The sequence below is a fragment of the Tetrao urogallus genome (assembly GCF_951394365.1).
Source record: "Tetrao urogallus genome assembly, chromosome: 2".
In the NCBI taxonomy this organism is placed as follows: Eukaryota; Metazoa; Chordata; class Aves; order Galliformes; family Phasianidae; genus Tetrao; species Tetrao urogallus.
Window position 1 is genome coordinate 106,629,824 of NC_136814.1, and position 26,244 is coordinate 106,656,067.

A 26,244-nucleotide genomic window follows, 5' to 3' on the forward strand; every position below is an offset into this window, starting at 1 on the left:
TAAGTTTAGACGTTGGCTGAGATTTGCCTAATGCACTCACAAGCACAGCTAACTAGGGGAGAGCAGGCTTGGGAGGAAAGGAGGATTATAGCTGGCTATGGCAGCAAATTCCTCCTTTGATTTTGTTTTGAAGGAAGGAAGGAAAAACAGAAACACACATCTTTTCCTACGATGCTTCGGGCAGAAGTGTTTATGTTGTTGGTGCCTGTATTTGAACTCATTTACTTTTATTCTCTCTTTATAATCAGTGATGATCTCATCACTGTGGCCTGAGGCACAATTTCTCCCATGTTAAAGCAGAGACTTACATTTGATCAGATGTAACGTATCCTAACTCAGAGGACTGCATGGACTATATCTCCTTTGCACAGATCCATAAAAGGGTTCTAATGACTCATCTCCTCAGACACTTAGAAAGGGATTGGCTTGCAGATTCTGGATTATATGGAAGTGTCTTAGCTCCTGTTACATTTCATGAAAAATGTTCACATGAAGTATTCCCTAAAGTTGCTTTTGCATTCCCATGGGTCATACTTACAGGTATAGCTACCCTAAGAGGTCCAAATGACTTAGAGCAATTGTCCTTCTGTCATACTTACTCCTTCAACAGTGGATGTAATTAATTGTCTAGAATGAACAGGGCAAATATGCGTAAGGCACTCTGAAAGTAATGCCTCTTATTTGTTTCCGTGGAAACTACAACAGATGCAGAGAGCACAATAACACTATTTGATAGAGCAAGTTCTCAGCTACAAAACACAGTTTTTCAACAGTCACCACCATTAGCTGTGTATTTTCACTAGTGATGAACTAGAATCCGTGTGCCTTGCTCATAAAAATCTGCACAAGTGGAGATGATCCACTGTTCCACAGCTATTATGATAGCGTTGTTGCTAGGAAGATGTTGCCCAGGCAGTCCATTTTTCTTCAGCCTGAACAGATGGAAGTTAGGGTATGCAAAACTCGGACTTGACTGTGGGTGTAGTAGGATGGCCCAGCCAAGATGGACTACATGGTCCGTGGTCTTCAGACTGTCATTGGGGCTGTGAGAGAAAGGTTGTCTTCTCTGGCCTGACTCTGAAAGTTCAAGTCTTCAGCTTAGCCAGCATCGTGACGTAGCTATCAGAGTTGATGGTTTGTCTGGGTTCCAGGAAATCCAGAAGGATCAAACCCATTTTCTATCCCAAAGACAGTGTATATCACTTTACCTACTGAGATCTGTGTCTTGAACATTTTCTTCAATGAGGAATTCACATGTTGCCAGTCCATGGACCTCTGTTTTGATTCTGACTCATAGTAGTGACACGTCTTGTCACTGCCCCTCTGCTGCCATGTGTCACATGGCAACAACATGTAATAGCATATTGCTGGGAAGGTTCCACCTCTACTGTCATCCCACCAACATCGATAAGCATCATAAAAAAGAAGGCATTACTTTCAGAGCAGCCCACGTACTACCAATTCTCAACTATTTTCAGGTTAAGGTCTTCTTCAGGTAGATGTAATTTCCACCTGTTTAATACCAATAGTGTCCAGACCTCTCAAAACTAGTTAGAATTTTAGCACCTGCAAAAGTGACTTTGAGCACCAAATGGGAAAATATGCAGCTGTAGCACAAAGTGTTGAGATGACATCTGATACTTTTTTTCCTTTCCCCACCTCTGCTTGTCCTTCCAGGAATTTACAGAGATGACAGCAAGTGTGTCTTCAAGCCCTCAGTACAAGGCTACTTCTGCAAACAGGCAGACTATGCATTTGTCATCCTGGAAAATTTAGACACCAGCATGGTCAAGCAGGAGCTGCTTCCAGTAGTAGCAGTGACTGGCAGCTTTATGGATACCTTCAGTGACGGAGCTTCAGATGCATCGTGTCGTTCTGCACAGCACCCTTCTGCTCTCTTCTCTGTACTGCCAACCACCAAACTCACAACAGTTTGCTTCCCAGACCTAACGCCTCTGATTTTCAGACTCTACCTCCTCAGTGGGCAGAACTCAACCAGACTGCCCCTTGCTATTTTCTACAATGAACCCCTCAGCCTTCGTGTCTTCACTGAAGGGAAATATATCTCTCCAACTCCATCTTCCTTCTCGTGGAATAAAGGGGCAGGAACCAATTATTTTAGCTTTGAGGACAATCTTCTCTATGTCCTTCTTCATGAAGAGGAGCCTGTGGAAATAGTCACTGGCCTTTCTCTTCATGTGGCTTTCACTGTGACTGAGACCACTGGGGAAGAGGGTGAGGCAAATATCATGCATCAGTTGGCTGATTTCTTGCAGGTTGGTCATGATCAAGTCAGAATAGTCTATCGAGTGCCGGGAGGTGAAAGCATGTTGGAAGTCATCTCAGACAATGCTAGCAAAAAGAAATATCACTGCCCCAACATGACATTTTGCACGACCTTTCATAGCAGATCTGGATCACGGGGACAAGGGAGAGCAGCAGTAAATGCTCGAGTTGTGCAGTCGTCTGATGCAGCTGGTCCATCAAAAGTGCTGATTTTTGAATTTGGTGATCCACCAGGCCACCAAATAAATGAGTTCCAGCATTCCTTAACAATTGACAGTTTAAAGATCCTGGCTCGTGCAATTATCAATGCTCATCAGACTGGAGACCTTCAGACAGTCCTGGGCTTACCGGTTGATACTATAATGGTGAATCAGCCTGACTTACTGTTCTCAGGAAGAGATAATAGGAGGTAAGTGTGCTCCTGCAATATCCTAAAAAAAATGTTGATGCTGATTAAAGTGGATTGAGTGAATCGAATCACTTGACCTGCTTAATAAGATACATAGTAAGTTCCCCATTTACTGAAATATGACTGAGGTAAAGCACATTAAAAAGTTTCCCTAACAGAGCTGTGGTGAAGTATTAACTAAAGTCCTGACTCTGATCTAGCCAAATTATCATGACATTTTCTTGGTGCTCATGGATGTCTATGTAGTACAAAGCTGTCCATGATATTTTAATCCAGGAATGGATTTTATGCAAGTCTGCCATGAAATTATAAAGTAGTAGGTAAACTCAGTGATTTTTAAGAGTTCAAACTACTGAAGCCCTTAACTTCTTAACAATGAAATCTATGAGCGTTTATAAATGTGCTGTGGTAGACAGGTGATTGCCCTGAATCACTCTCAGGCCTAAACTTTAGAATCATAGAATCACCAAGATTGGAAAAGACCTCTACAAGATCATCCAGTCCAACTGTTCACCTGTCACCAATAGTTCTCACTATACCTTGTCTCTTAATACAACGTCCAAACGTTTCTTGAACACCTCCACAGTCAGTGACTCCACCACTTCCCTGCACAGCCCATTTCAGCCCATCCCAGTGCCTGACCACCTTGATTCGTATGCTTTAATACGTAAAGCCAGAAGAAAAAAAAAAAATTGCATTTTCTAAGTACTGTATATACATATTTTCATGCATAATACATAAAGTGCATGGAAGATAAATTTCTGATGCAGGTGGTGAAGGAGACAACAAAGAGAGGTATGCTTCTTGACCTTGTAGGGGCAAACAGGGAAGGGGTAGCTGGGAATTTGAAGGCTGTGGGCAGCCTTGGATGCAGCGACCGTGAGATAGTGAAGGAAATGAAAAAAATAAGGCAATAAGTAGGATTGCAACCCTCAACATCAGAAGAGCCACTTCTAACCTCTTCAAGGACCTACTTGGAGGTATCCCATAGGTTAGAACATTGAAAGGGCCCAGAATTGGTTGACATTCAAGCATCCCTTCTTCCAAGCTCAAGATCCTTAAGAAATCAGCCAAAGGTGGCAGGAAGCACACAGGGATGAGCAAGAAGATCATAGAAAAAAAAAAAAACATGAATGGAAAAAGAATTCTATAGAATGTGGAAAAGTGGTCTGGCAACTTGGGAGGAATACAGGAATATTATCAGGGCCTACAGGAATGCCACAAAGAAGGCTAAGGCCCATTTGGAATTAATTCTAGCAGGGGGTCAAGGACAACAAAAAAGGCTTTTTTAAGTATGTCAGTAGCAAAGTGATCACAGGGGAAAAAGTGTCCCATTGCTGAATGAGGTGTGTTCCCTGGTAATGGGATGCTGAGATGGCAGAGGTACTGGATGTCTTCTTTGCTTCAATCTCTACTGCTAAGTTTGCCCATGAGGAATCCCAGACCCTGGAGTTAGAGAGACAGTCTGGGGAAAGGAGGATTTTCACTTGGTCAAGGAGGATGTGGTCAGAGATGATCTAGGCAAAATCAACGCAAATAAATCCAGGGATCCTGATGGGATGCACCCATGAATGCTGAGGGAGCTGGCAGAAGTGATTTCCCACTTTATCATCTTTGAATAGTCATTGAGAATGGGAGATGTGCCTGCAGAGCCAATGCCACTCCAGTCTTCAAAAAGGTCAAGAAGGAGGAGTCAGGCACCTACAGCCTCAGCTCCACCTATGGGAATGTGATGGAGGAGCTTATTTTGGATGTTATCTCCTGGCAAGTGGAAGAAAAAGAGGTTATCAGTCAACACGGATTCACTAAGAGGAAATTATGTCAGGTGGATGGGGCCAGGCTCTTCTCAGCAATGCCCAGTGACAGAAAGACACAAACTGGAACATAGGAAGTTCCATACAAACATGAGGAAAATGTTTTTTTCACTGTGAGAGTGGCAGCAATGGTATAGGCTGCCCAGAGAGGTTGTGGAGACTCCTTCTCTGGAGTTGTAACCTGCTGTAGGGAACATGCTTTAGCAAGAGATTGGATTGGAAAGGTCCCTTCTAACCCAATGATCCTGTGATTTCTATGATACATATATGCACATATGTGTGTGGGTAGGTACAGCATCAGGCCTGCATCTAATTTTAACAGAACTGTGCAGGACAGCCCTGCACTTGAGAATAATTTCCCAATGGGAACTACCTTTTGAGCTCTGTCACGTAACTAGTTGTAGGTCAGTTTTGTCTGTAATTTTTTATTGATGTTCTGTGCCAAGGCTCAATCTCTGAAGGTGATTTTCTCCTCCACAGCCACAAACAGTCCTTTCTGTCCTTCCTTCCTCTGTCCTCATCTTGCTCCTTTGAGCCTTCTTGCAGCCTCTATTTGCAAACCCAGATGGCAGCCCTTATCTGCAGAGAGGGCTGAGAGGAGCAAGGCTGAGAGGGGAACAGACAGCAGTATATTTCAGCTTCAGATCCTGAATCTGTATTAAAAGCAGATGGGAAATATGAAAAAGGTAATATCCCATCTGCTTTTAATAGGGGACATGGGATTTGATGCCTGGCAACCTTATTGTGTATGCTCTTGATATTGCATAATGTTATTTTTGATGTTGTGCACTACTGAGCCTTACCCAAGTATAAGCATATTCCATCTACAATAGAAAGAAATTGAATTTGTCTAAGACTTATTTTCTCTAATTAATACCATATCCTCTAACTTTCTACCACTGACCCCAGTACCATCCTGCTGTCTGTTGGTGATAGGAAGTGCTATTCACATGCTTAACTTTTCCACTAAGCACAGTGTGGCTTACAGTAGTGGTGAACCCTCATTAGGGTTTGCTTCTCTGGGGACATAAGAGTCATTGTTTTGACTTGATTTGTTTTCTAAGTAGTACCATTTTTAGCACAAGTGGGAAATTGTTATTTGCAAGATAAACTAGGCCAAACTTTGAAGATACACAATCTTTTTTTTATCCAGCTTCACTATTTTCAATAGTGTGCTTCTGTTATGATGCAGGACACCACAAAATGTGGCAGCAAAATCTGTAGGAAGCTTTCCAGTCTGCGGTAGCAAATGTTATCCTTTATGCTATTACAAGACATGTTGTAGAGTGTGACATGTGATCTCTCATTCACTGTCTGTTACTGATATCAGATCAAAAGGATCAACAAGAAGAGCAACGTGAGTTACAATGCGAGTCAGGAGCAAGCTGCAGTTTTTTGGTATGAGGTCACCAGTACACTATTAGAAGTCTATAGGTTACCAAACACACTATATAGGATAGAATCATCAAATCATTGAGGTTGGAAAAGACCTTTAGGATCACCAAGCCCAACCCCAATCCACTCCCACCATGCTCACTGCCCACAAACCTCAGTGCCACATTGAACACCTCCATGGACGGTGACCACATCACCTCTCTGGGAAGCTGTGCCACTGCTTCACTGCTCTTTTGGAGAAGAAATGTTTCCTGTTATCCAAGCTGACCGTCCTCTGGCACAATTTGAGGCCATAACCTCTTGTCATTGTGGGACGTAAGCAGGGATCACCTAGAGGAGAGGATCACCCTGTTCTGTGTGCCAGGAAAGAAGCTTTTCAGCTACATATTTTCAAGCAGAGATGACATTTTCATTGCACTGGAGATTGATCTACTGGTTGGCATTCGGGAAGCTGTTCCTATCTTTCCATCTGGGCATGATCTTTGAGCAGCAGTGATCAAAGCAGGGCCCTATGTTTTGTTATAAGGACAAGAGCAGGGCCAGCTTGCAGCTGCATACTCACCATCTCACTAAGGAAAGACCTGGGATGCATATTCAAGAGAATTCTAACTACCAAATGGGAGAACCAGCTCCACACCTACACACACATAGCCGTGTGGGCTCCTCTGCTGCGTTATTTATTGCTCCCCATCAGTCACAGCCTTTCTGGGATTACTCATGGCTGACATTTCTGATGCAATAAGGCCACAGATAACTCGTGAAATGAAATCAGGGTTTTCCTGTTGGGACATGTAATATCCCCACTGTCTATCTGTCTCTCTTTAGGCAGTACATGCTAGCACAGGCAAGGATAATGGGTCTGGGATTACAAGTCAGGATAAGTATACCTATGCATTTTTCTGTGGAAGGAAAAGAGAAATGTTTTCACCTCAGAGTGATGCAAAATCCAGTTGGGATTGAGCAAAATCTCAGATACTCATAGAAGCTGCACTCACGCAGGGCCAGCCTTCCTGTGGCTTCAGACTTGTAGCTCCTCTTGCTTCTAGCCAACAACAAAAAGGCCATTGCTCAGCAGAGACTGCCTGCAGTTATCACATAACTTTCTCCTTCATTATATATCTGTGTTTAAATATCTGCTGCAATGTATTCACAGACAGGAATCTCTCTCTTGCAAAGTTTTCCTCATATCAGTATGTATATTAAAGTACAAGAGAGTACAGCAACAGAAATATGGGCAAATTTCTGTGGGTGTCTTTATACAGAATCAGAAATACAAAAGCCAGACAGTCTTCCAGATGCCATGTAGTCCCTATCCCCAAAGTGAAGCAGGAAACTCACTGATGCCTAATGGAACTTTAACATGTTGCATATGGAAATTTGCAGGCATTAATCTTCCCTTATTAAGAGCTATGTTTAGGGTAGCATGTGACAGATAATGTGAATAAAGGAATTAACACTGATTGAGACTCGAGCAGTAAAAGTGAAGCAAATTGTCAAGGAACTGCTCATTCAGACAGCAGAACCAATCCAGCGAACTAAGGGACAAGTCAGCATTCATTGCCTTATCACACAGCATGCACACAAGCAGGCAGCGTTGGAGGTGCAAACTGCATTAATGCTGACACATCCTGACCCTGGCAACAAACTTTGTGCAGGTTTTAGGCTGGCTGTTGAGTGTAATTGCACAGAGCTTTAAGAAAGCTCTGGAATGGACTGCCCAGGGAGGTGGTGGAGTCACTGACCCTGGAGGTGTTCAAGGAAAGGCTGGATGTTGTGTTGAGGGACATGGTTTAGTGGGAGCTATTGGGAAGAGGTGAACGATTGGACTGGATGATCTTTTAGGTCTTTTCCAACTTTGGTGATTCTGTGATTCTGTGAAAGGGGGGGGACTGACAACTTTTTTTTTACTTGTGTGGGAATACTATTTTCCCTCCCAGGGTGGGCAAGGCAGGATGCTAAAAGTCCTAACCCCAGAGCTGCAGCACTGGATGCTCTATCAGGGCTTTATCTGGAGCACTCAGATGAAGTTAATTTGCTGTAAATATCTTGGGAACATTCCTCAAATACAAATAGCTGAGCCCCCTTTTTGGCCAACATCTCTTATCTTAGCTGGAAGCTTTCCTCAGTGTGCAAGAGCTTGCCATCCCCCAGCGAAGCTACTTAGGAAAGGAAGCTGAAGACAGCTGTGGCTGAACTGGGACCTGCTGGTCAAGCTGAAGAGTGAGAAGAGAATGAATGCCCAGGCAGTGGAAACAGGGACACGTACTGTGGGAAGAGTATCAAGAAGCAGCCAGGCTACATAGAGATGAGGTCAGGAAAGCCAGGGCCCAGCTTGAACTGAACTTGTGATGCTAAGAACAAGAAAGGCTTCTACAGATGCCTCAACCAGAAAAGGGAAGTCCAGGAGTGTGTGCCCACCCTAGTGAGTGACACAGGCAAGATGGTAATAACAGACAAGGAGAAGGCTGAAGTACTTAACAACTTTTTTGCCTCGATCTCTGATAACTGCTCACCACACAGCCCTCAAATGTTTGCTTTGGTAGGATGGGGCTTGGGGAGCAACGTCCCTCCTACTATAAGTGAAGATTATGACCACCTGAGGAACATGAACATCCACAAGGTTGTGGGTCCCGATGACAGTGCATGTCCCTGTTCATTGCAGGGAGTTAGGCTAGATGGTTTTTAAAGGTCCCTTCCAACTGTAAGGATTCTATGATTCTATTCAGCCACCTAGTTAAATTATGGAACACATGGATAAATTTACTGTGAAACCTATAAGGTTTCCAGTCAGATGACTGGGATTCTGTAATGGGCTGTTGTAGGAGTGATGGCATGAGAAGCCTAATGGGATTAAAGTGGATGCTAACCACATATAAACGGTGTTATACCATATAAAAAGTCATGATTGTATTGTGTTGTAGGAATCAAGATGAATTTCAGCGTTTTGTTCTTAATTCCTAACTCTTTTCAAACTGGTAAACAGCAGTTCAAGGATCTGCCAACAAGAGGTACACACCATGGAATCACAGAACCATAGAGGTTGGAAGGGATCTCAGGGGATCAGCAAGTCCAACCTCTGCTGGAGCAGGTTTCCTGTGGGAGGTTGCCTATTTCAGACATATTTATGTGCAGGTTGCCTGTAGTGCACAGTACAGGAAACGGCTGGATACAGTGGTGTCTGTCCATAAAACTGAGTGCTTGACTTGGGGGAAAAAGAAAATGGGGTCAGAGTAGTCTGTCCTTTTGTATGCAATCCTTGTGTAAAACCAGTGTTTCCCTTGGAAGTTTTCAAAGGAATCTCTGTAATATCCCTTTGGACGACAGTCATGGGGCTTGATGTTGCCACTCCAAATCAGATAATAACAGTTTTTCATCAGACTGGAATTCAAGTTTTACCCACACTGTAGCTGTGATGGAGACCACAGCTTGCGGCAGCTGTAGACTTCCAAAAACCAATCAGCTCCTCTGAGAAGGGAGCAGGGGGGAGGAAGGGGGAAGGGAGAGCAGAGGTGAGGAAAGGTGAAGTTGGGAAGGACTCAGGAAAATGAGTGCTACCACTGTCAGCAAAGAGGCAGGTCTCTGTGAGAGGAAGAAGGGATTTATTGCCATACATTCTCCGCAACAATATGGATCTTTGAGGGTTTTTAATCATTTAAAAATGAAGGGGATCAGTCCAAAGGGAGACTTCACTGATTCTCTGCTTTTCTCCAAGAGGCTATAGCTGTTGGGATCAGCTCAAGAGTACACCTGAGAGCCAGGAGGATACCCATCAGCTTTCTCAGAGACTGGAAAGAGACCTGATCCCAGGTCAGGCACTCTGTGCTGGCTGCTTGGCTTACATCACACACCTATGTGATTTCCCCCTTAACCATTAATGGAGCCTGTGGTAAAATCTACTCCTCTGATCGTTTCCGTGGTGTGAATGCACAGCACAGCTAAGTCTCTGAGGGGTCCATCCTGTCCTCATTCTGACTTGTTTAAGGCCTGTACTGGTAGAGCTGGGCTGGTGTGACATTACAGTGAGTGACAGCTGTGTTGGCTCTGAGGTCAATCCGTGTCACTGTCACATCATACTCTTGACATCGCATGGAAAAGGGAGACAAATTCTTCCACATGCTTTGTTAGCAGGAGCCTGGTGAGCAAAGGGTTAAGTGGCTTTGGTTTCTGTGTCTTTGTAGGGATGTGTGTACACATATATATATATATATGGATATGGGTATATATATATACAGCCCTCAGTTTGGCTGTAGGACCTCGCGCCCGCAGGCCACAGTCACATTATCATCTGGAAATTGGATAACGACAGCACAATGACAAATCCAGGTTGCTTGCAATAAGGTGCTAATCCCTTTGCTTTAATATCGGAGCAGCGTGTAATGATGTTTGGACATCACTCCAGTTTACTGACGACCCCACTGGGGCCAGCAATAGAAGCGTACAACTGTCTAACAAGCCGTCAGGTGACCGCCGTCGTCAAAGCAACGGATGGTGCAATCTAATCTTCCCTCCATCCCTTCCAGCTCCCAATAAGGGCCAGATTATAGAAGTGGCCCATCAATGCTTGGTAACTCGAATCAATTAACGTTAATTCGCACAATGCTATGATGTATTGTGATCACTTTCATTTCAGAGAAGGGGGAAGAAATTGCTATAATTCACCTAAAATGAGGTTGTCTATGGTGCTGAGGTATTAATTGGGTGTCCATATTAAATGGAAAAGGAGCATGGTAGTGAAGGAAAAGTGGATGAGTGACTCTCTTGGCTGCTATTGACCTATCAGAAGAAGACAGTGCCCTTTTCCTTTGCTTTTATCTATTACAGTTTTCCCTATTGCGTGTCAAGTTGATGTATTATAAAAAATTCATTTGGTGACCTTTCACCCCCCTAGCAGATTAAACAATTTCACTGGGATGGCATCATTAACAGGGCCTTGCATTTAATGATGATTTCTCTAAAAGGCCACGGAGATTCGATTTTAAGCTAACAGATTTATTGCACTATTATAACATATCGTAAAAAACTGTACCACCTACGGTCTGGTTTTAGGATAGAAACTGTTTAAGAGTTTATGTGGAGCTTAAAGTGATATTACCTTGGGATATGCAGCAGCGGCGAAGCTCTGACCTCCGGCATGATGCTGCTTACATTCAATAAAAGACATTCCTCTGACAGAAAGCTTTGGGAGCGTGTTATGGAAGAGACCTGGCTTAGCTCCTCACCACGAGCAGATAGAGTTCTGAGTACAGGTATTTCCACTCGGCTCCAGCGATTAATGGAAGCTGCTAATGAAGTTGGAGAGCCCTGTTTCCTTTCTGTTGGATGGACTGGTTCTGAAGGGTCCTCTCATCCTACCATACCCTTGAGTGGACCCAGTAGGGTCCTCCTGCCTCTTTTTTTAGGATGACTTCTCATTGCTCCAGCCCGTAGGACCCTGCCAGTTGCCTCCACCAGGCAGCTGCTCACCTTCAGCCTTTGATGTCACTGGGATCATGAAGTGGAAAAGGAAAGCTATCTGAGCAGGGAGGAAGGTTGTCCTAATGTGGGAGACATTTCTGGATGTTCCTGGGCCACTTTTTCAGAACTTGTTCAGTCTAACCAACTTATCTGATGCCTTCAACTGCCACAAAATATCCAGCTTCTAATGAAGGCATCTTTGCTTCAAGAAATGAACGCCCTCGAAATGATTAGATAGGGAAGCATATTCCTCTTGCCCAGCCTTGCCCACAGAGCATAGCTCACTTGTTTCTTACCCCAGTTCATCACCAAGCCAGGCCCCATTGCTATGTCTCCACATGCATTTAGGGGCTCAGGTTTTTGAATTTAGGTCTTACTGGCTCAGCCTACGTGTAACAAGAGAGACATCAGCAACCATGAGTCCTTTTCTGCCCAACAGCCCCACCCTCATAGATAGACATGATCAGTATAACTTTGTTTACTTGTTTATTAGGGAAAGCTGAAACCTGCTTTCCACTGTTGCTTCCGTTTTTGTCTATAACATGGGAAATCATGGGAATCTGCTGAAACATCCAGCAGAAGGAGCCCAGGCACTTTGTGTGTGGCCAACCTCATCACCATATGACAACAGAGGACACTTCTCCAAAAGGCAAAGCTACTAACAGCCATTCCAGTGAATCTGCACCTACTTTGCTGTATAGAAGTCCTCAGATTGTGTGCCTTTTCACTATAGCAGCATCTTCCTTGGCCCTGCCACCTCCTTTCAGGAACAAAATAAAAACCTCTTGGCTTTGCCAAGCGATGCATCTTGATGTTATCAGTACCAAAAATTCTTCCCAAACTCCTTCCACTTTCAAAGGTGTATACTGATGCCAGGCTACTAGTACTGCAGGCATATCCAGACAATAGTTTAATTAAATTGCCCGTGTTTATGAGTAAATTAAATATGCAAGGGAGCATGCTCTGTCAACAAGTTCAGATTATATGGATCAGCCCATGTCCCTAAAATTAAATCCTTTCACACATCATTTCAGAGTAGCCCCAACTAAACTGCCTGAGGAGAAGTCTCTGGCTGGCTTTTAAACCATCTGGGAGTTGTCTTAGGCTTTGTTGTTGGGCCAGGACCAGAGTCTGTGACGGGCTGTCAGTCTGTCATGCCTTGACACCTGCAGTAGATGCTCTAATTTGTAACATCTCTAACTTCCTTGCTACTGAACAATTGGACTTGGTGATCACAGAGGTCTTTACCCACCCAAATGATTCTATGATTCCAAGGAGCAGAGGCGTGCTTTCTTGCAGAGCCTCAGCATCTTCATTAGACCTCAGCCCTGATGGTAGAAGGTTTAGGAGCCTGACCCTGAGGTTACTGCTGACCCATGTATCTTGAGCAGTGCCTGCTTGCTTGCCGCCTTTAGGAGAGCTGCAAGGCACTGAGAAGCCGAGCTGCTTGCTGTCAAGTGCTGTCAGCAGGGAATTTCAGACCAGCCTGCTTCTTACCAGTGAGACTTCAGGGTGGTGACAAAACAGCATGCTCTTCGTGTCCATCATGAGGAAGGCAGATTTCCTTGCTCCAGCCCTTCTGAGGCACAGCAATTTCCCATCTCCCAGAGGCAGAGCTATGCCAAGAAAAGCTATTTTCCTAGCAGCAGCAATCAACAGGGAAGCAGCTGGATGCTCTGGTCTTCCACACCAATACCCGAACACGGGAGAGTGACTAGCTGCACACAGGGCTGCACCCTGAGGCAGGGGCTCCCTCACAGCAGGAATAACATTGGGCCATGTGGAATACAAATGCCATGCTCTGTGCTGTGCTAGCTGGATTCACATCACCTGCAAACAAGCATCAGTTGTTAACCATGTCTGTGTGTTACTTTTGTGCCTTTTTTTTGTTGCTGTTATGATTGGGTTCTTTTTGCATCTTCGTCTCCCCTTCCTCTTCCCGTCCCCTCCCTTTCCCTTCTGCCCTCCCCTCCCCTTTTCCCTTCTTCCTTCCTTCCTTCCTTCCTTCCTTCCTTCCTTCCTTCCTTCCTTCCTTCCTTCCTTCCTTCCTTCCTTCCTTCCTTCCTTCCTTCCTTCCTTCCTTCCTTCCTTCCTTCCTTCCTTCCTTCCTTCCTTCCTTCCTTCCTTCCTTCCTTCCTTCCTTCCTTCCTTCCTTCCTTCCTTCCTTCCTTCCTTCCTTCCTTCCTTCCTTCCTTCCTTTTTTTTTTCTTTTTTTTTTCCTCCTTTCTTTTTCCATTTGCTCTGTTTGGGGAGCAGGAATTTCTACTTCCTATAAACAGATTTTGCAGCAGGCTTCCTTTATGTGCAACACAAACACCATTTTCTCATGTAGAGCCTAGAGTGAGGAGTTGAGGTGTTTCATTCCAGCCTTTTTCCTGCTTTTTGGCAGTTTTAAAGAAACTGGGGAGAGAAACATAATGTGTTTTTTTTTGTTTGGTTGGTTATTTGGGTGGTTTTGTTTTGTTTTGTTTTTTTCTTGCTTAAGAAGCCATGTCAAGATTCACTTAAACTTATCTGGACTCAGTTGGAATCAGAGAGCTCACAGAAGTTGCTGAACTCCACCATGTCAGGAGTGACTTGGTGTATTGTGCCTGAAGTGGGTTTAAGTTAAAATGCTGAATCCTCATTAATGAAGGAGGTAGAAAAGAGCACAGGTGAATGCCTTGGTGCCATTGACATGGATTTCCTATGTATCATCACCCTTCTGAATTTCCCACACTGAAAAAAAAAAAGAAGAAAAAGAGCCAAGCCAAATGTTTTTTTTTTTTAAATCCTCAAGTCAGCTCTTGAGACTTCAGGTGTCATTAAAGCTTTAATAGCTAGGATGAGAGGGAACGGCCTCAAGTTGCTCCAGAGGAGGCTCAGGATGGATATTTGGAAAAATGTCTTAGATATTAGATATCTTAGGTATGAATATATTAGATATTAGAAAATATTCAGTGATAATGCACTGTGAAGGGCTGCTCAGGGAGGTGGTGGAGTGAATGATGATTCCTGGAGATGTTCAGGAGCCATACAGACCTGCTGCTAAGGGAATGGTTCAGTGGGAAAATATTAGTGGTCGGTGGATGGTTGGACTGGATGATCTTGGAGGTCTTTTCCAGCGTTGGTGATTCTGTGATTTTATTTGGTCTTCCAGTGTCCATTTTTCAGGCCAGTATTTTTCTTCAGCTGCAAGATAAGCAGTTTCTGCTTTGTGATGCATAGTAATACCCCCCTCAAAAATCAAACCCTGAGTTAAACCTAAGGAAACTGATGTTCCATATATCTTCTGTTTGTAAACACCTTCCAGCAAGCTCTCGAGATGAATGAATGCCTTTCTTCCTTTCATTTCAGACAATATGAAGCCCCCAGTCGCTTCACGGCAATTGCAGATTAGAAGTATATACACATATACACATATATATGTAAAAGAGATACTAAATGACACAAAGCACCGAGAGAAGGAACGAAATGATGTAGGCTCAGAATAAAATGTTGATTCTGTATTCAAATGCAAAAGCCCTCTCCTGGGATTCTCTAAGCTAAATTTCAAGTCTTGAAAAACTGATGTCTTTCAATGGGGTGTCTGTATACTGCTGTATATAGGTACACAGACTTCACAGATAATGAAAAGTAGTGCAGGAATTATGGGATGCAGAAATGCATTAAAGCACTGTAAGTGCTGTGCTTGTGTAGAAGAACTGAATTATTTTTTTTTAGAGGAGCTCAAAGATACTTTCTAGAAGTGGTTCTGCTGGACAGGAAGTATTTGCAGCCTGCATCATTCTCAGTGCAGTGGGACAGAGATTTTGGGGGCCATGGTATTACAGTTCTCAATTCATAATTTCCTTGTCTACTGCATGGGAAGAGCCATTTATTTTTTACATTTCTCAATTTTCCATCTGCAAACTGAGGATAGGAACAAAGAGATCATTTATTAATTTGGTATTGTCTCTTCAAAATGATGCTTGCTTCACAGTTCCATGCATGCTGCTCTCATCCGATGAATTGAAGTGCCACCATAAGGTTAATCAGTAATTTTTTAGTACTACTCACAACAGACATGGAGTATTGACTCATAGAATCATAGAATATTTGGGGTTGGAAGGGACCCTTAAGATCATCCAGTTCCAACCCCCTGCTGTAGGCAGGGACACCTCCCTCTAGACCACGTTGCTCACAGCCCCATCCAGCCTGGCTTTGACTGGATGGGACTTTGAACAACCTGGTTTATGGACTTTTCTATGCAGACAGCACAGTAAAACATTCTGTGAACAGAAAGTGCCATAGCTCTGTTAATTGCCTCTTGGATTAGCTTTAGGTATAAATAGCAGCAATTTTCTGATTTATTTATTTCTTTGTTTGTTTACTTCTGCATGTGAAACAAAATGGAAGCAGACAGCACCTAGGAACTTGTTTGTATGTGAGGCCCTATAGCATCTCTGTTCACGTGCAGCCTTCAGATGGAGAAACTGAAAAGCAGCTTCCTGTACAGCCACAAATCATTTTCCTGGATAAGAAGGTAGGATTTGCCCCTTTGTGAGTGGACATTTTTATTCATACTGTATGATTTTGACATTTCCAAGCAATCCAGAAGCTATGAGATTGACCGAAGTACAGCGTAGAATAGCTGTACAAATACATGTGACAAAGGATTGCATAAATAAGCAGCCATTGCTATTGTGAGATGTCTTTCTCAGCTTTTTCCTGTGAGTGTTAGATCTGTGTTGTAGAATCAGTCGTGTGCAGTTTTCTGACGTGGTGCTGATGCTCAGAGGATATCTTTGAGGAATGAGAGACCTTCAAAACAATTATGAAGACTGACATTCTCACCTGGATGGGGCTCTGAGCATCTAATGGAGCTGTAGGTGTCCCTGTCCATTGAAGGGTGGTTTACCTCCTTCATGATCTCTTCAAACCGTAGCGATTCAATGATTCTGTGATCACAGAGAATGTCTGATGGTGCCTCCTGGTCTGGCCAAGCAAGTCTGCACAATGCAGAGCAGTGCTTTGTGGAGGTCAGCATATCTAGAACATGCTTGGCCGTTTATGTGATGCAGCACAGCCATGCCAGAGGTACCAACACAAGTCTTGGAAGCAGTAGACTAGGCCCAGTGAGTCCTTCATTGTTGGTAAATTGCTACTCTTTTACAGTAAAGCTGGCTCTGGATATCCATTCAACATGAGACCTGTTTTACAACTGTTAGGCCATGAGACTTCAGCTTCTTTCTGTTTGTCTTCAGTCCTCTACACATACTCATCTTATGCTTTGGGCTGTGCAATATGCTGCTCAGCCTGCAGCTGCTGTAGAAGGAGTTTTCTACTATTAGAATGAACTTAGAAGCCATGATTGTGTCAAAGTTATCTACTTAGCTTAATTCTTCTGTTTTGTTTTTCTTCCCAGGGTCGAAGAATTGACACACTGGGGCCTCCCTCAGAACCCTGGGTTGTTTCAGCTCACCTCAAGGGCTCCTCTGAGGCTGTGCTAAAAGGTTTGGAAGTGTTTTCTTATGGCAGGAATTATAGCAAAGCAATTATGGGAAGTGATGCTGACGAATTTATGGTGAAATCTTCACAGAAGAGGATTGGGTTTGAAAGTTAGCCTCAATGATAAAAAAAAAAAACCAACAGAATGTTGAATTGGAAGAGGTTGTGTGGACTTCCAGGTTGTGTCTCTATACAAAGTGTTTTTGTATTCTGGCAACTTAAAGGGAGCAAATCCAATAGTTTATCTTGAAAAGATGTAACTTAGATCAAAAAAATGAACGAATGGAGAATTAGAAATCCCAATACCTGATTTTCAGCTAATGTTAATTAGGGTAATTTCCTCAGAGTCAACGACAATCTGTTTGTCCTAGAAAATGTTCAGGCCAAGTACAGACAGAAACAACTGCCTATTGTTTTTAATTAGCATACTTCAATGTGAAAATGTTTTTCATGAGGGATTTAAATGTTTCCCTTCTGGTCCTCATTTATCAAAAGACCTGAACTCATGATTAACTCTAAGCATGTGAGTATTTCCCTTGAGGTTATTGAGACTATGAACACGCTCAGATATAGATCCTTGTTTAAGAACAGTGCTGAACTGAAAACCTGTGGATGATCATATGCTTGTAAACTAGAAAATGGAAATGAAATCGATTATAAAGCATCATAATGTTAATTGCTAAAACCTTTAAATGTAAGCAAACGGTGTGCATGCTGAATACTGAATCTTCCTAGTATCAGTAAGGAATTGTTTGTAATAATAAGGACATATATGTGTTAACTTTGATTTAAAAATTAACATTTGGAGAAGATAAGTGTTTCTCATGCCATAGATCAGAGTTCTAACCCTTTGGGCCCAGTTCATGTTTTTGTTAATTAGAAATAGCTCTCCTACCTTGTCAAAAGTTCTGGGTTTTCAGGATGGAAAATCCTTTAGTCTTTTCTGATGCTTTTCATGCCTTCTTAGGGAATCTGGACTAATCTAAATCTGAATGTTGAGTTAGCTACTGACCAACAGTGAAGGGAGGGAGGCAGGGAGGCAGGGAGGCAGGAAGGCAGGAAGGCAGGAAGGCAGGAAGGCAGGAAGGCAGGAAGGCAGGAAGGAAGGAAGGAAGGAAGGAAGGAAGGAAGGAAGGAAGGGAGGAAGGGAGGAAGGGAGGAAGGGAGGAAGGAAGGAAGGAAGGAAGGGAGGAAGGGAGGAAGGGAGGAAGGGAGGAAGGGAGGAAGGGAGGAAGGGAGGAAGGGGGAAGAAATGCAAGACAGCATGAAAGAAAGAAATAAAAAAGAAAGAGAAGTCACTGCAGAGAAATGCAATTCCCATTCTTTAAAAGATACATGCATCAAATTAATAGTCAATAAACTCCAGCAAAGAATGAACTGCGCAGTACAGATGTTCCGCATGTAATAGTGTGCTGCAGTTTTTCCTTTGACAAACGTCCTTATTGTACTCGTCTTTTGAAGCATATGAAAGCAGCATTTAATCGAAATGGGTCCTGTCTAGCACACTGAGGCTGCTTCATCTGACAGCAGCCAAACTGCCTCATGGAAAGTAGTTTAGCACCAAATTAGCTTGCTTCTGCGTTAAATACCAGCTTGCCTGAGAGATCTTTGTGAAGACTCACATATATATCTATAATATTCTGAGCTTTGAAGCATATGTGCCTGAAAGCAGATAGTCTATGTTGAGGAGTACAGTACAGTACTCCAGGCTTCAGTGCAGACAAGAAATGGCAGTTATCAAGTCTTTGGATGCAGCTGACAGGACCCTCTGTAACAGTGGTGTTATGGTATCAGAGATGAGAGAAATCGTGGTAGTCAAGACAGATACTAGCATAAAGAAGGTCATATATAGCATGTAGCATGCTTCCGCTCAAAACCCCCTCTCTAGCAGTTGCTGGCTGTGGTTCAGAAGTCAGCACAGCAAGAAGAAATCTCAGTAGGGTGTTTGAATGCAGCATAGATTATAGATTCTACAATTATAGAATTGTAGAGTCATTAAGGTTGGGAAAGATCTCTAAATCATGAAGTGCAACCCCAGCCCACCCTCACCTTGACCACTAACTGTCTCTCAGTGCCACATCTACCCTCTTCTGGATCACCCTTGGGGATGGTGACCCCACCACCTTTCTGGGCAGCTGTGCCACTGCATCAGTGCTCTGAGAAGTGTTTCCTAACATCCAACCTGAGCCTCCCCTGGCACAACTTGAGGCTGTCGCCTCTCGTCCTCTCTCTGTTACCCAGAAGCAGAAGCTGACCCCTACCTCATCACAACCTCCTTTCATGGCATTGTAGGGAGTGATGAGGTCTCCTGTGAGCCCCCTCTGCTCCAGATTGACCCATCCCAGTTCCTGCAGCCACTTCCCATAACACTTGTGCTCCAGATCCCTCACAGCTCCGTGCCCTTCTCTGGACAAGTTCCAGTGCCTCAATATCTTTCTTGTAGTGAGGGGCCCAAACCTGATCACAGCACTTGAGGTGCAGCCTCACCAGAGCTGAGTACAGGGAAGCAAGCACGTCGTTCTGCTGGCTGCATTATTGCTGATCCAAGCCAGGATGCCATTGGCCTTCTTATCCACATGGATAGTGGCAGAGACTGCAGAAATTGTTTCCCTGGGATTACCTTGCAGTCCACCAGACTGCAAGTAGAGATGCTTTAGAGCTAACTTACATGTCTAACAGAGACAGAAGATCTTGCCTTCTTCCTTTACTCTTGAAGGTGCAGGTCAGGGTGGAGAGCATAATGCTACAGTCACAAATACAGACTACCTCTTTAGGTCAGTCTCCTGTTTGTAGGCATGTGTGAAATAAATACCATTTATTTTCTTTGTGCTTTCTAAGATTGTGTGAGTGCATTTGAGAAGCGAAGGAGTACTGGACATCTCTATACGAGTCTTTACATACAGCTGGAATGTAAAGATGATTGCATATATTGATAGCTTCAATGACATTTCACAAACTTATGTCATTAGATCATTAATAAAAGTACAGCAGGAAAATCCAAGCTGGGATGAGCTCATCCCAGCTGTAAGATATACGTTGTTATGAGATAAATTCTTGCAGTCAAAAGCCCTGTCCCCAGCTGCTGAGCATTGCCATGGATGTCTGAATATGAAGTGTCTCACAGTTTTCTGCTTGCCCACTTTCTTCACTACTCAGGGTATTTGGATGGAAGAATATAAACATGCTCCTCACATTCAGTCTTAATGCACCTTCACCTGTATTTCTCAACTGCAATAAAATGTCAAACCACCTGCTTCGTAAAGCAAGTGGTGACTACGTGTTGCCTCCAAGCAGGAGAAAGTCTGTGTTTGTGATCACTGGATCAACTCCAGCATCCAAAGGAATTTCTGACTTCTCGCCCCCACCTGAACTAACATTTTGGAATTTGTCAGTCTTTCAGATTTTAGCCTTTTCATTCCAAGAGTCTGAATGAAGCCCAGACCCGGTCAACATTGCTCAAGGGCCAATACTTGGCCAGTACTCAAAAATACACACAATAAAATGGAGATCCTGTTGCAAAGTAAATTACAAATTTTAAAATGAGACTACAAAAATAGAAACCGTAGCACATGTAAAGGCTGGATCAGAAAACATTTCCTTACAGCTTAGAACAAGAGGTAAAGTGATGGCGAATGTCTCTCCTAGGTTTCATTTTCGTGCTCCCCATGCTAATTTTTCAACTGAAAATCTCTCACCATATACATTCTTCATGGCCAAATCCCTCTCACAGCTTCTGGCAAGGCTGGAGAAAGTTCAGAATGCTTTATCAGTAGGACAGGAGGTCCTACAGACACTGCCTGCCATGAAAAGGGACACCCACAGCTCCATCAGTGCTCAGAGCCCATCCAGCCTGACCTTGGCTGTCTGCAGGGATGGGGCACCATCACCTCTCTGTGCAACCTGTGCTAGTGCCTTGCCACCTTTATTAAAAACAACTTCTTCCTTATATCCAGACTAAGTCCCCTCTTTTTGCTTGAAACCATTTCCCATGTCCAGTCACAACAGACCCTGCTAAAGATTCTGTTGCTCCTTTTTTTTGAAGGACTTGAGTCATGCTTATCTGGAAGCTGCTGATGGCAGTTTGTTTTTTAAATGGCTCTGCAGGGCTCACTGAAGTACAGGTCATAGGTGGATGTGCAAGCTTTTCCAATCTGGCTGTTTCCAGCTCAGGCACCAACTGGAACCTCGTGTTCACTGTCACATCACCACCAGGTAAGACCCACTTTTGGCATCTTGTTTGATTTGGTAAACGTGACCAAAACACTGAGTTTATAAAGAGAGTTGCAAGACCACGTGTAAAGTTTCTCTTCTATTATTATGTATGAATGTATATAAATATAACCTGATGCCTATCAGGTAGAAAGAAGCATAGGAGGGAAGGACAGAAGTAGTTCCAAGAGAGGTGATGTGCTGTTTGTGCAGCTGCACAAAGCCCTGATGAGTACTCCTTTGAAGAACTGGAGATCATTTTCTTTACCCATATCCAGAAATCCTCTCAAAATGGAGTAGGTGTGAAGAATGAAGGGAAGAAAGAGATTTTTTTAATGAGAAAACTGCAAGATAGTGTGGCTTGGTTAAACTGGAAAAGACAGAGAGGGCAGATATATCAGACAGGTGATGTGACCGGGTGGAAGGGGCTAATGAAAAATATCTAAGCTAAAAAGTTAGAATATTACGTGCATTTAGAGATTTAGAGTGCTTTTTTTTCTTTGTTTTTTTTTTTTTCTTTTTCTTTTTTTTCCTGAACATTGTATCTTAATAGATAAGCAATATTGTGAGCAGAACATCAATTGCTTTTGGGTGGAGCTTGATACACTTATAGCTATTAATGTATAACACAGCACATACAATAGCATGGATTTATAACCTGAGAAATCCTTTCCTATCCTGGATTTAAACCTGAATTTTTTTTTAATTATTATTGTTTTATGTTCAGTGAGAAACCTTTGCTCCTCCTAATCACAAATGACTGCTCAACATCAAATATTCCCTATGTCTTTGCAAAGGGAAAATGAAGGTGCAGGAAATACTAGAGGTGAGCCTCTAGAGGAGGAACATCTGTGTGAGGGTGGATGCAGCTGAACACCCACAGCTCCCATTGCCTTCACTTCAGGGAGAGCAGATGGAAAATCAGCACCTAACAGGGTCTGACTCTTTCGTGGGAAGTGTGGCTTAAAGCAATGTGTTTTAAAAGCTACTACACAGGAGTCACAAAGTCTTCTTTCCTCTGAGCAGAGGTCAAATGCAGATCTCTTATGAAACAACAAGCTAGTCAGTGTTGCAATGAGATGTTTAAAGCTGTGAATAAAGACAGCTAGTGCATCCATGCAGGTATGACCTGTGCAAATCAGAGCACTGAACGCTTAATATGCACTGTAGAAGTACACAGCAAACAAGCAACCCCCTTTGCTCATTTGTAATTGGGAACCATACTGCAGTCAATAAAAAGGCTTTTAATACTACCGAACTCTTCCTGAAGATATTTGCTTATTGTTTGAGATAAACAAACAAACATTAAACAAACAGTAGGCATTTGTGATAAATTTTAATGAATGTATTTCTGGCATAAGTGATTCAGGCTCCTTCAATTTGGAGACAGCTCAGAAGATGCTGCTGCTGTTGAATGCAGTAATCTCAATTGTTTTAATGGTGGTTCCTAGGGAGAGTGGTCTGTTGGTAGCACTGCTGCATGGTCCAGCTCCTTGTTTTGCAGTAACATTTATTTATGTGATATAGATCCCAGTGGGCTCGATCCACTCACTTTCCATTTAAACCAACAGCAGCCTACTTGCAAACTATCAGTGTGAAATGCAATCTTTAAAAACTCGTCTGTGTAGTGTCTTCAATACCTGTGAGGTTACTTTTCTCCTCTAAGTTGAAGTTCATACATGCCTGTATCTGCAGGCAAATTTTTTCCCAGCTAAAACTTCCTTCCCACACTGTTCTGATGAAGCTCTACTTTGTTTGGGCGGACCACAGTGATACAAAGCTAATTAGTTTCATATAAAAGTATTTACAGCTAGTTATCCACGTCCAGAAACATCCACCTGACAGCACTTTGAATTTTTCAATGAACTGATGAAAAAAGGTTTTTCATTTTTATTAGAATTGGAACTGGAAGTAAAAGAAATATGCATGTTGACATTATTAAGACAGTGGGGTTTGGGCTAATAATAAGTGGCCCAAGGCCCATGCTAAGTCTAGACTCTGGGAGGATGTTTCTTGGGGGAGTCAACCCGGATCTGAATGTGCCAGGCACCTTCACAACTGAAGTTTTTGCATCGATTTCTTAGGCCTTAGATCAAGTATCAGTACCACTGAAAGTACTGGAAAAAGCAAAGATACAGGGGATCGAAACCCCTTTGTATTTCTGATGTTGGAAGTGAGCAGTGTTAGTCATCTTCCAGACTTTGTAGCTCAGATGTGGAGACCCAGTGGAGTCTTGGCCACAGATGACTGGAGCCTGGTTTGATTCGGATCTCATTTGGAGAAAACTGTGGGATCTCTGAGTGAAGAACATTACCCAAAGTTTGTGTGCTTTAAAGTATTTACAATGAAATGGAAACACGCAGCTCTAGGCTGGATGGAGTTTTGAGCAACCTGGTTTAGTGGGAGGGGTCCCTGCCTATAGAAGGGGCTTGAAAATAGAGGATCTTAAAGGCCTCTCTCTTCCAACCCAAACCATTCTATGATTCTGTGAGTCTGTGATTCTTGTTGATACGCTCACTGTCAATACAGTGTGCTTTCATGGATTTAAATTAAATGCTAGTCAATGTTTCTGGATTCCCTGTTGTTTACATTCAAATAAGTGACGTGTAACTTGCAAAAAACTGCACACGAATCAGCACTTTTCTCATTGCAACCAGCTTCTCAGCCTTGCTAGATAGAATATGCACATTTCCTGACTGGTCCTGATCTGTTTTGTCTCATAGACAAGCATTTTCTGAACATATTTTCTGGGTTTGGTAGACTGCTAGACAAATCAATGGAAGAAACATTAAGAACAGTTAAATACAAAGAGACTGTCTGTGCTTCAGGAAGAACTGAATGCTTGACAATAGCTTGACAGCTGTTGAAGAAATGTTGTTACATGTTTGGTTTGTCCCAGTACTCATTCCTGATTCAGTATTGTTGGTTAATGTTGGATGTGTGGAAGAGTGGACTTTGGGGCTGTTTCTGCATGCATTTTTTTGAGCAGTAAAATTGTTGGAAGGCTATACCTTGGTGTTTTAATTGTGAAACCAGCGTCCTTACTTTTGCAATACACTCTGACTGCTTTGAATTCTCAGGAGCTAAATTCACTGTGCTATCTCAGCCATTTACCATCTTCCCTGTGCCTGTTGAAGAGAAGGCCAGCTTGATTCTTGTTGTCCTAATGAGTGCAATAGCATCTGCATTTGTCATCACTCTTGTGCTCTGCTGGTTCAAGAAGAGCAAAAACAACAGTAAGTTGGAAATGTCTACTAAAATTTATATTTTCAGACTGCCTTTTTCATTTAACAGATCTCCAGACTGGCTGCAGCATGATTTAGGAGCAATGGTAACACAAACTGAGAAAACTGTTTAAGGCTGTAGGTGACTTTTACACAAGTATAGCCTGATTGGTTTTCCTATTTCTAACATCTTCTGGCTTTGGATAAAACTCAGAATGGGTTTATCTAGTTACATAGCCCCGCCCCTCCCCTTCCCTCCCCTCCCCTCCCCTTCCCTCCTTCCCTCCCCTCCCCTCCCCTCCCCTTCCCTTCCCTTCCCTCCCCTTCCCTTCCCTTCCCTTCCCTTCCCTTCCCTTCCCTTCCCTTCCCTTCCCTTCCCTTCCCTTCCCTTCCCTTCCCTTCCCTTCCCTTCCCTTCCCTTCCCTTCCCTTCCCTTCCCTTCCCTTCCCTTCCCTTCCCTTCCCTTCCCTTCCCTTCCCTTCCCTTCCCTTCCCTTCCCTTCCCTTCCCTTCCCTTCCCTTCCCTTCCCTTCCCTTCCCTTCCCTTCCCTTCCCTTCCCTTCCCTTCCCTTCCCTTCCCTTCCCTTCCCTTCCCTTCCCTTCCCTTCCCTTCCTTCCCTTCCCTTCCCTTCCCTTCCCTTCCCTTCCCTTCCCTTCCCTTCCCTTCCCTTCCCTTCCTTCTTTCAAATTGTTCAGGTAAACACTGGCACTTAGAGAAAGCTCTGCAAATGTCATTAATTATCATTATTATTCATAATTCAGAGCTATATATTTTTTGTACCTGTAGCAGATGGCTGAGTATGAGACACAATGAAAATTAGATTTCAGTAATGCAGATAAAGATTTGGGAAACAAAAAAATGATGCTATGTTTTCCTGATAAAGTATAACACAACAAAATATTGCCATGGTGATGTTAATGCAAAACCATGATGCTGACCAAAGACCTGTGACATCTTCATAGTCAGTGCTCAGAGGCAGTGGCTCAGCCATGCTCATATCCCATACCATGTTATCTATATTGCATGTGTCAAAGTGGAAATGGGAAGGCTGCAGCTTCTCTAGACTCTTCCACTGAGCAAATCCACACCTTTACTAATTTGCCTTAAGACTGCTGTTTTTCAGCATTGGTCTTAAAGCAAAGGCATCAGGCTTTCTCAGTACAGGCAGCATAAAGTTATTTGGACAAGAGAAGAACTGAAGATAAGAGCACATGACTGCTGCTATTCAGTGGCTTACTCTCTAAATAATCATCTTAAAATTCTGGACGTGTTGGAAGTTACCAATAATTTGGCTTTCCAAGCATGCTAACAGGGGTTGTGACCTAGCAAAATGTACCAGTAATGCACAGGGAAGGAGTCAATACTCCTCTCAGATAATAAAGCATTTTAGACCTGTTTCCTGTTTGTTTCAAAGCCTCCTCCCTAATTTCACCAACCTCTTTTCTTCCAAGTAGCTTTCCAAATGCAAGCCAAAGAGTTTTTCTTCTGAATTGCACCGTGAGCACCAGCTGCACCTAAAATTTGAATTTCTAGTGTTATTGAATATTGTGACAACATGAGGAAAGACTTTACCTGAAGAAAACAGGTGGGATTCCAAATGGCAAAACACAAGATGATATGATCATAAAACAATTCTCTCTGCTTTTGGGCAGAAAGAACACTTGTGGATTATCTGCAAATTCACCAGCAATATTTTGTTGCTTCAAATAATAACTGCTGCTGTGCTGAGGGTGGATTCAGACTGACATGACTATGTGCTTCATTCCAGAAACGAGGACTAAGAGGACAGATGTACCACAGGCCAGTACCAAGGCACCCCAAAAGCAAGCACATCCTCAGCCCTGCTACAATCGAAGACAGAATGACAGTGGTGTGCCTGTAGCAGGAGGTGAGACTATAGTTTGAGAGTAATTCAGGCTTATAAGGAGTAGGACAACAAAAGGGTTGGTTTAGGTCTCTTAAACTATAGGCTTGTGTTGGGTCA

At 43.1% G+C, this 26,244-nt stretch overlaps 1 protein-coding gene across 1 annotated transcript in view; it reads left to right on the forward strand.

The window, feature by feature from the left end:
• The window catches only part of PKHD1 (PKHD1 ciliary IPT domain containing fibrocystin/polyductin), a gene marked incomplete at both ends in the record, with an annotated part of 221,724 nt that overhangs the window by 191,014 nt on the left and 4,466 nt on the right, over window positions 1-26,244 (forward strand). Inside the window, 6 exons of the mRNA XM_079532472.1 lie at window positions 1,678-2,695; window positions 15,736-15,862; window positions 16,745-16,832; window positions 20,932-21,039; window positions 24,117-24,272; window positions 26,029-26,148. Coding sequence (XP_079388598.1) covers window positions 1,678-2,695; window positions 15,736-15,862; window positions 16,745-16,832; window positions 20,932-21,039; window positions 24,117-24,272; window positions 26,029-26,148 — 1,617 coding nt within the window. The remainder of the gene's footprint in view (window positions 1-1,677; window positions 2,696-15,735; window positions 15,863-16,744; window positions 16,833-20,931; window positions 21,040-24,116; window positions 24,273-26,028; window positions 26,149-26,244) is intronic.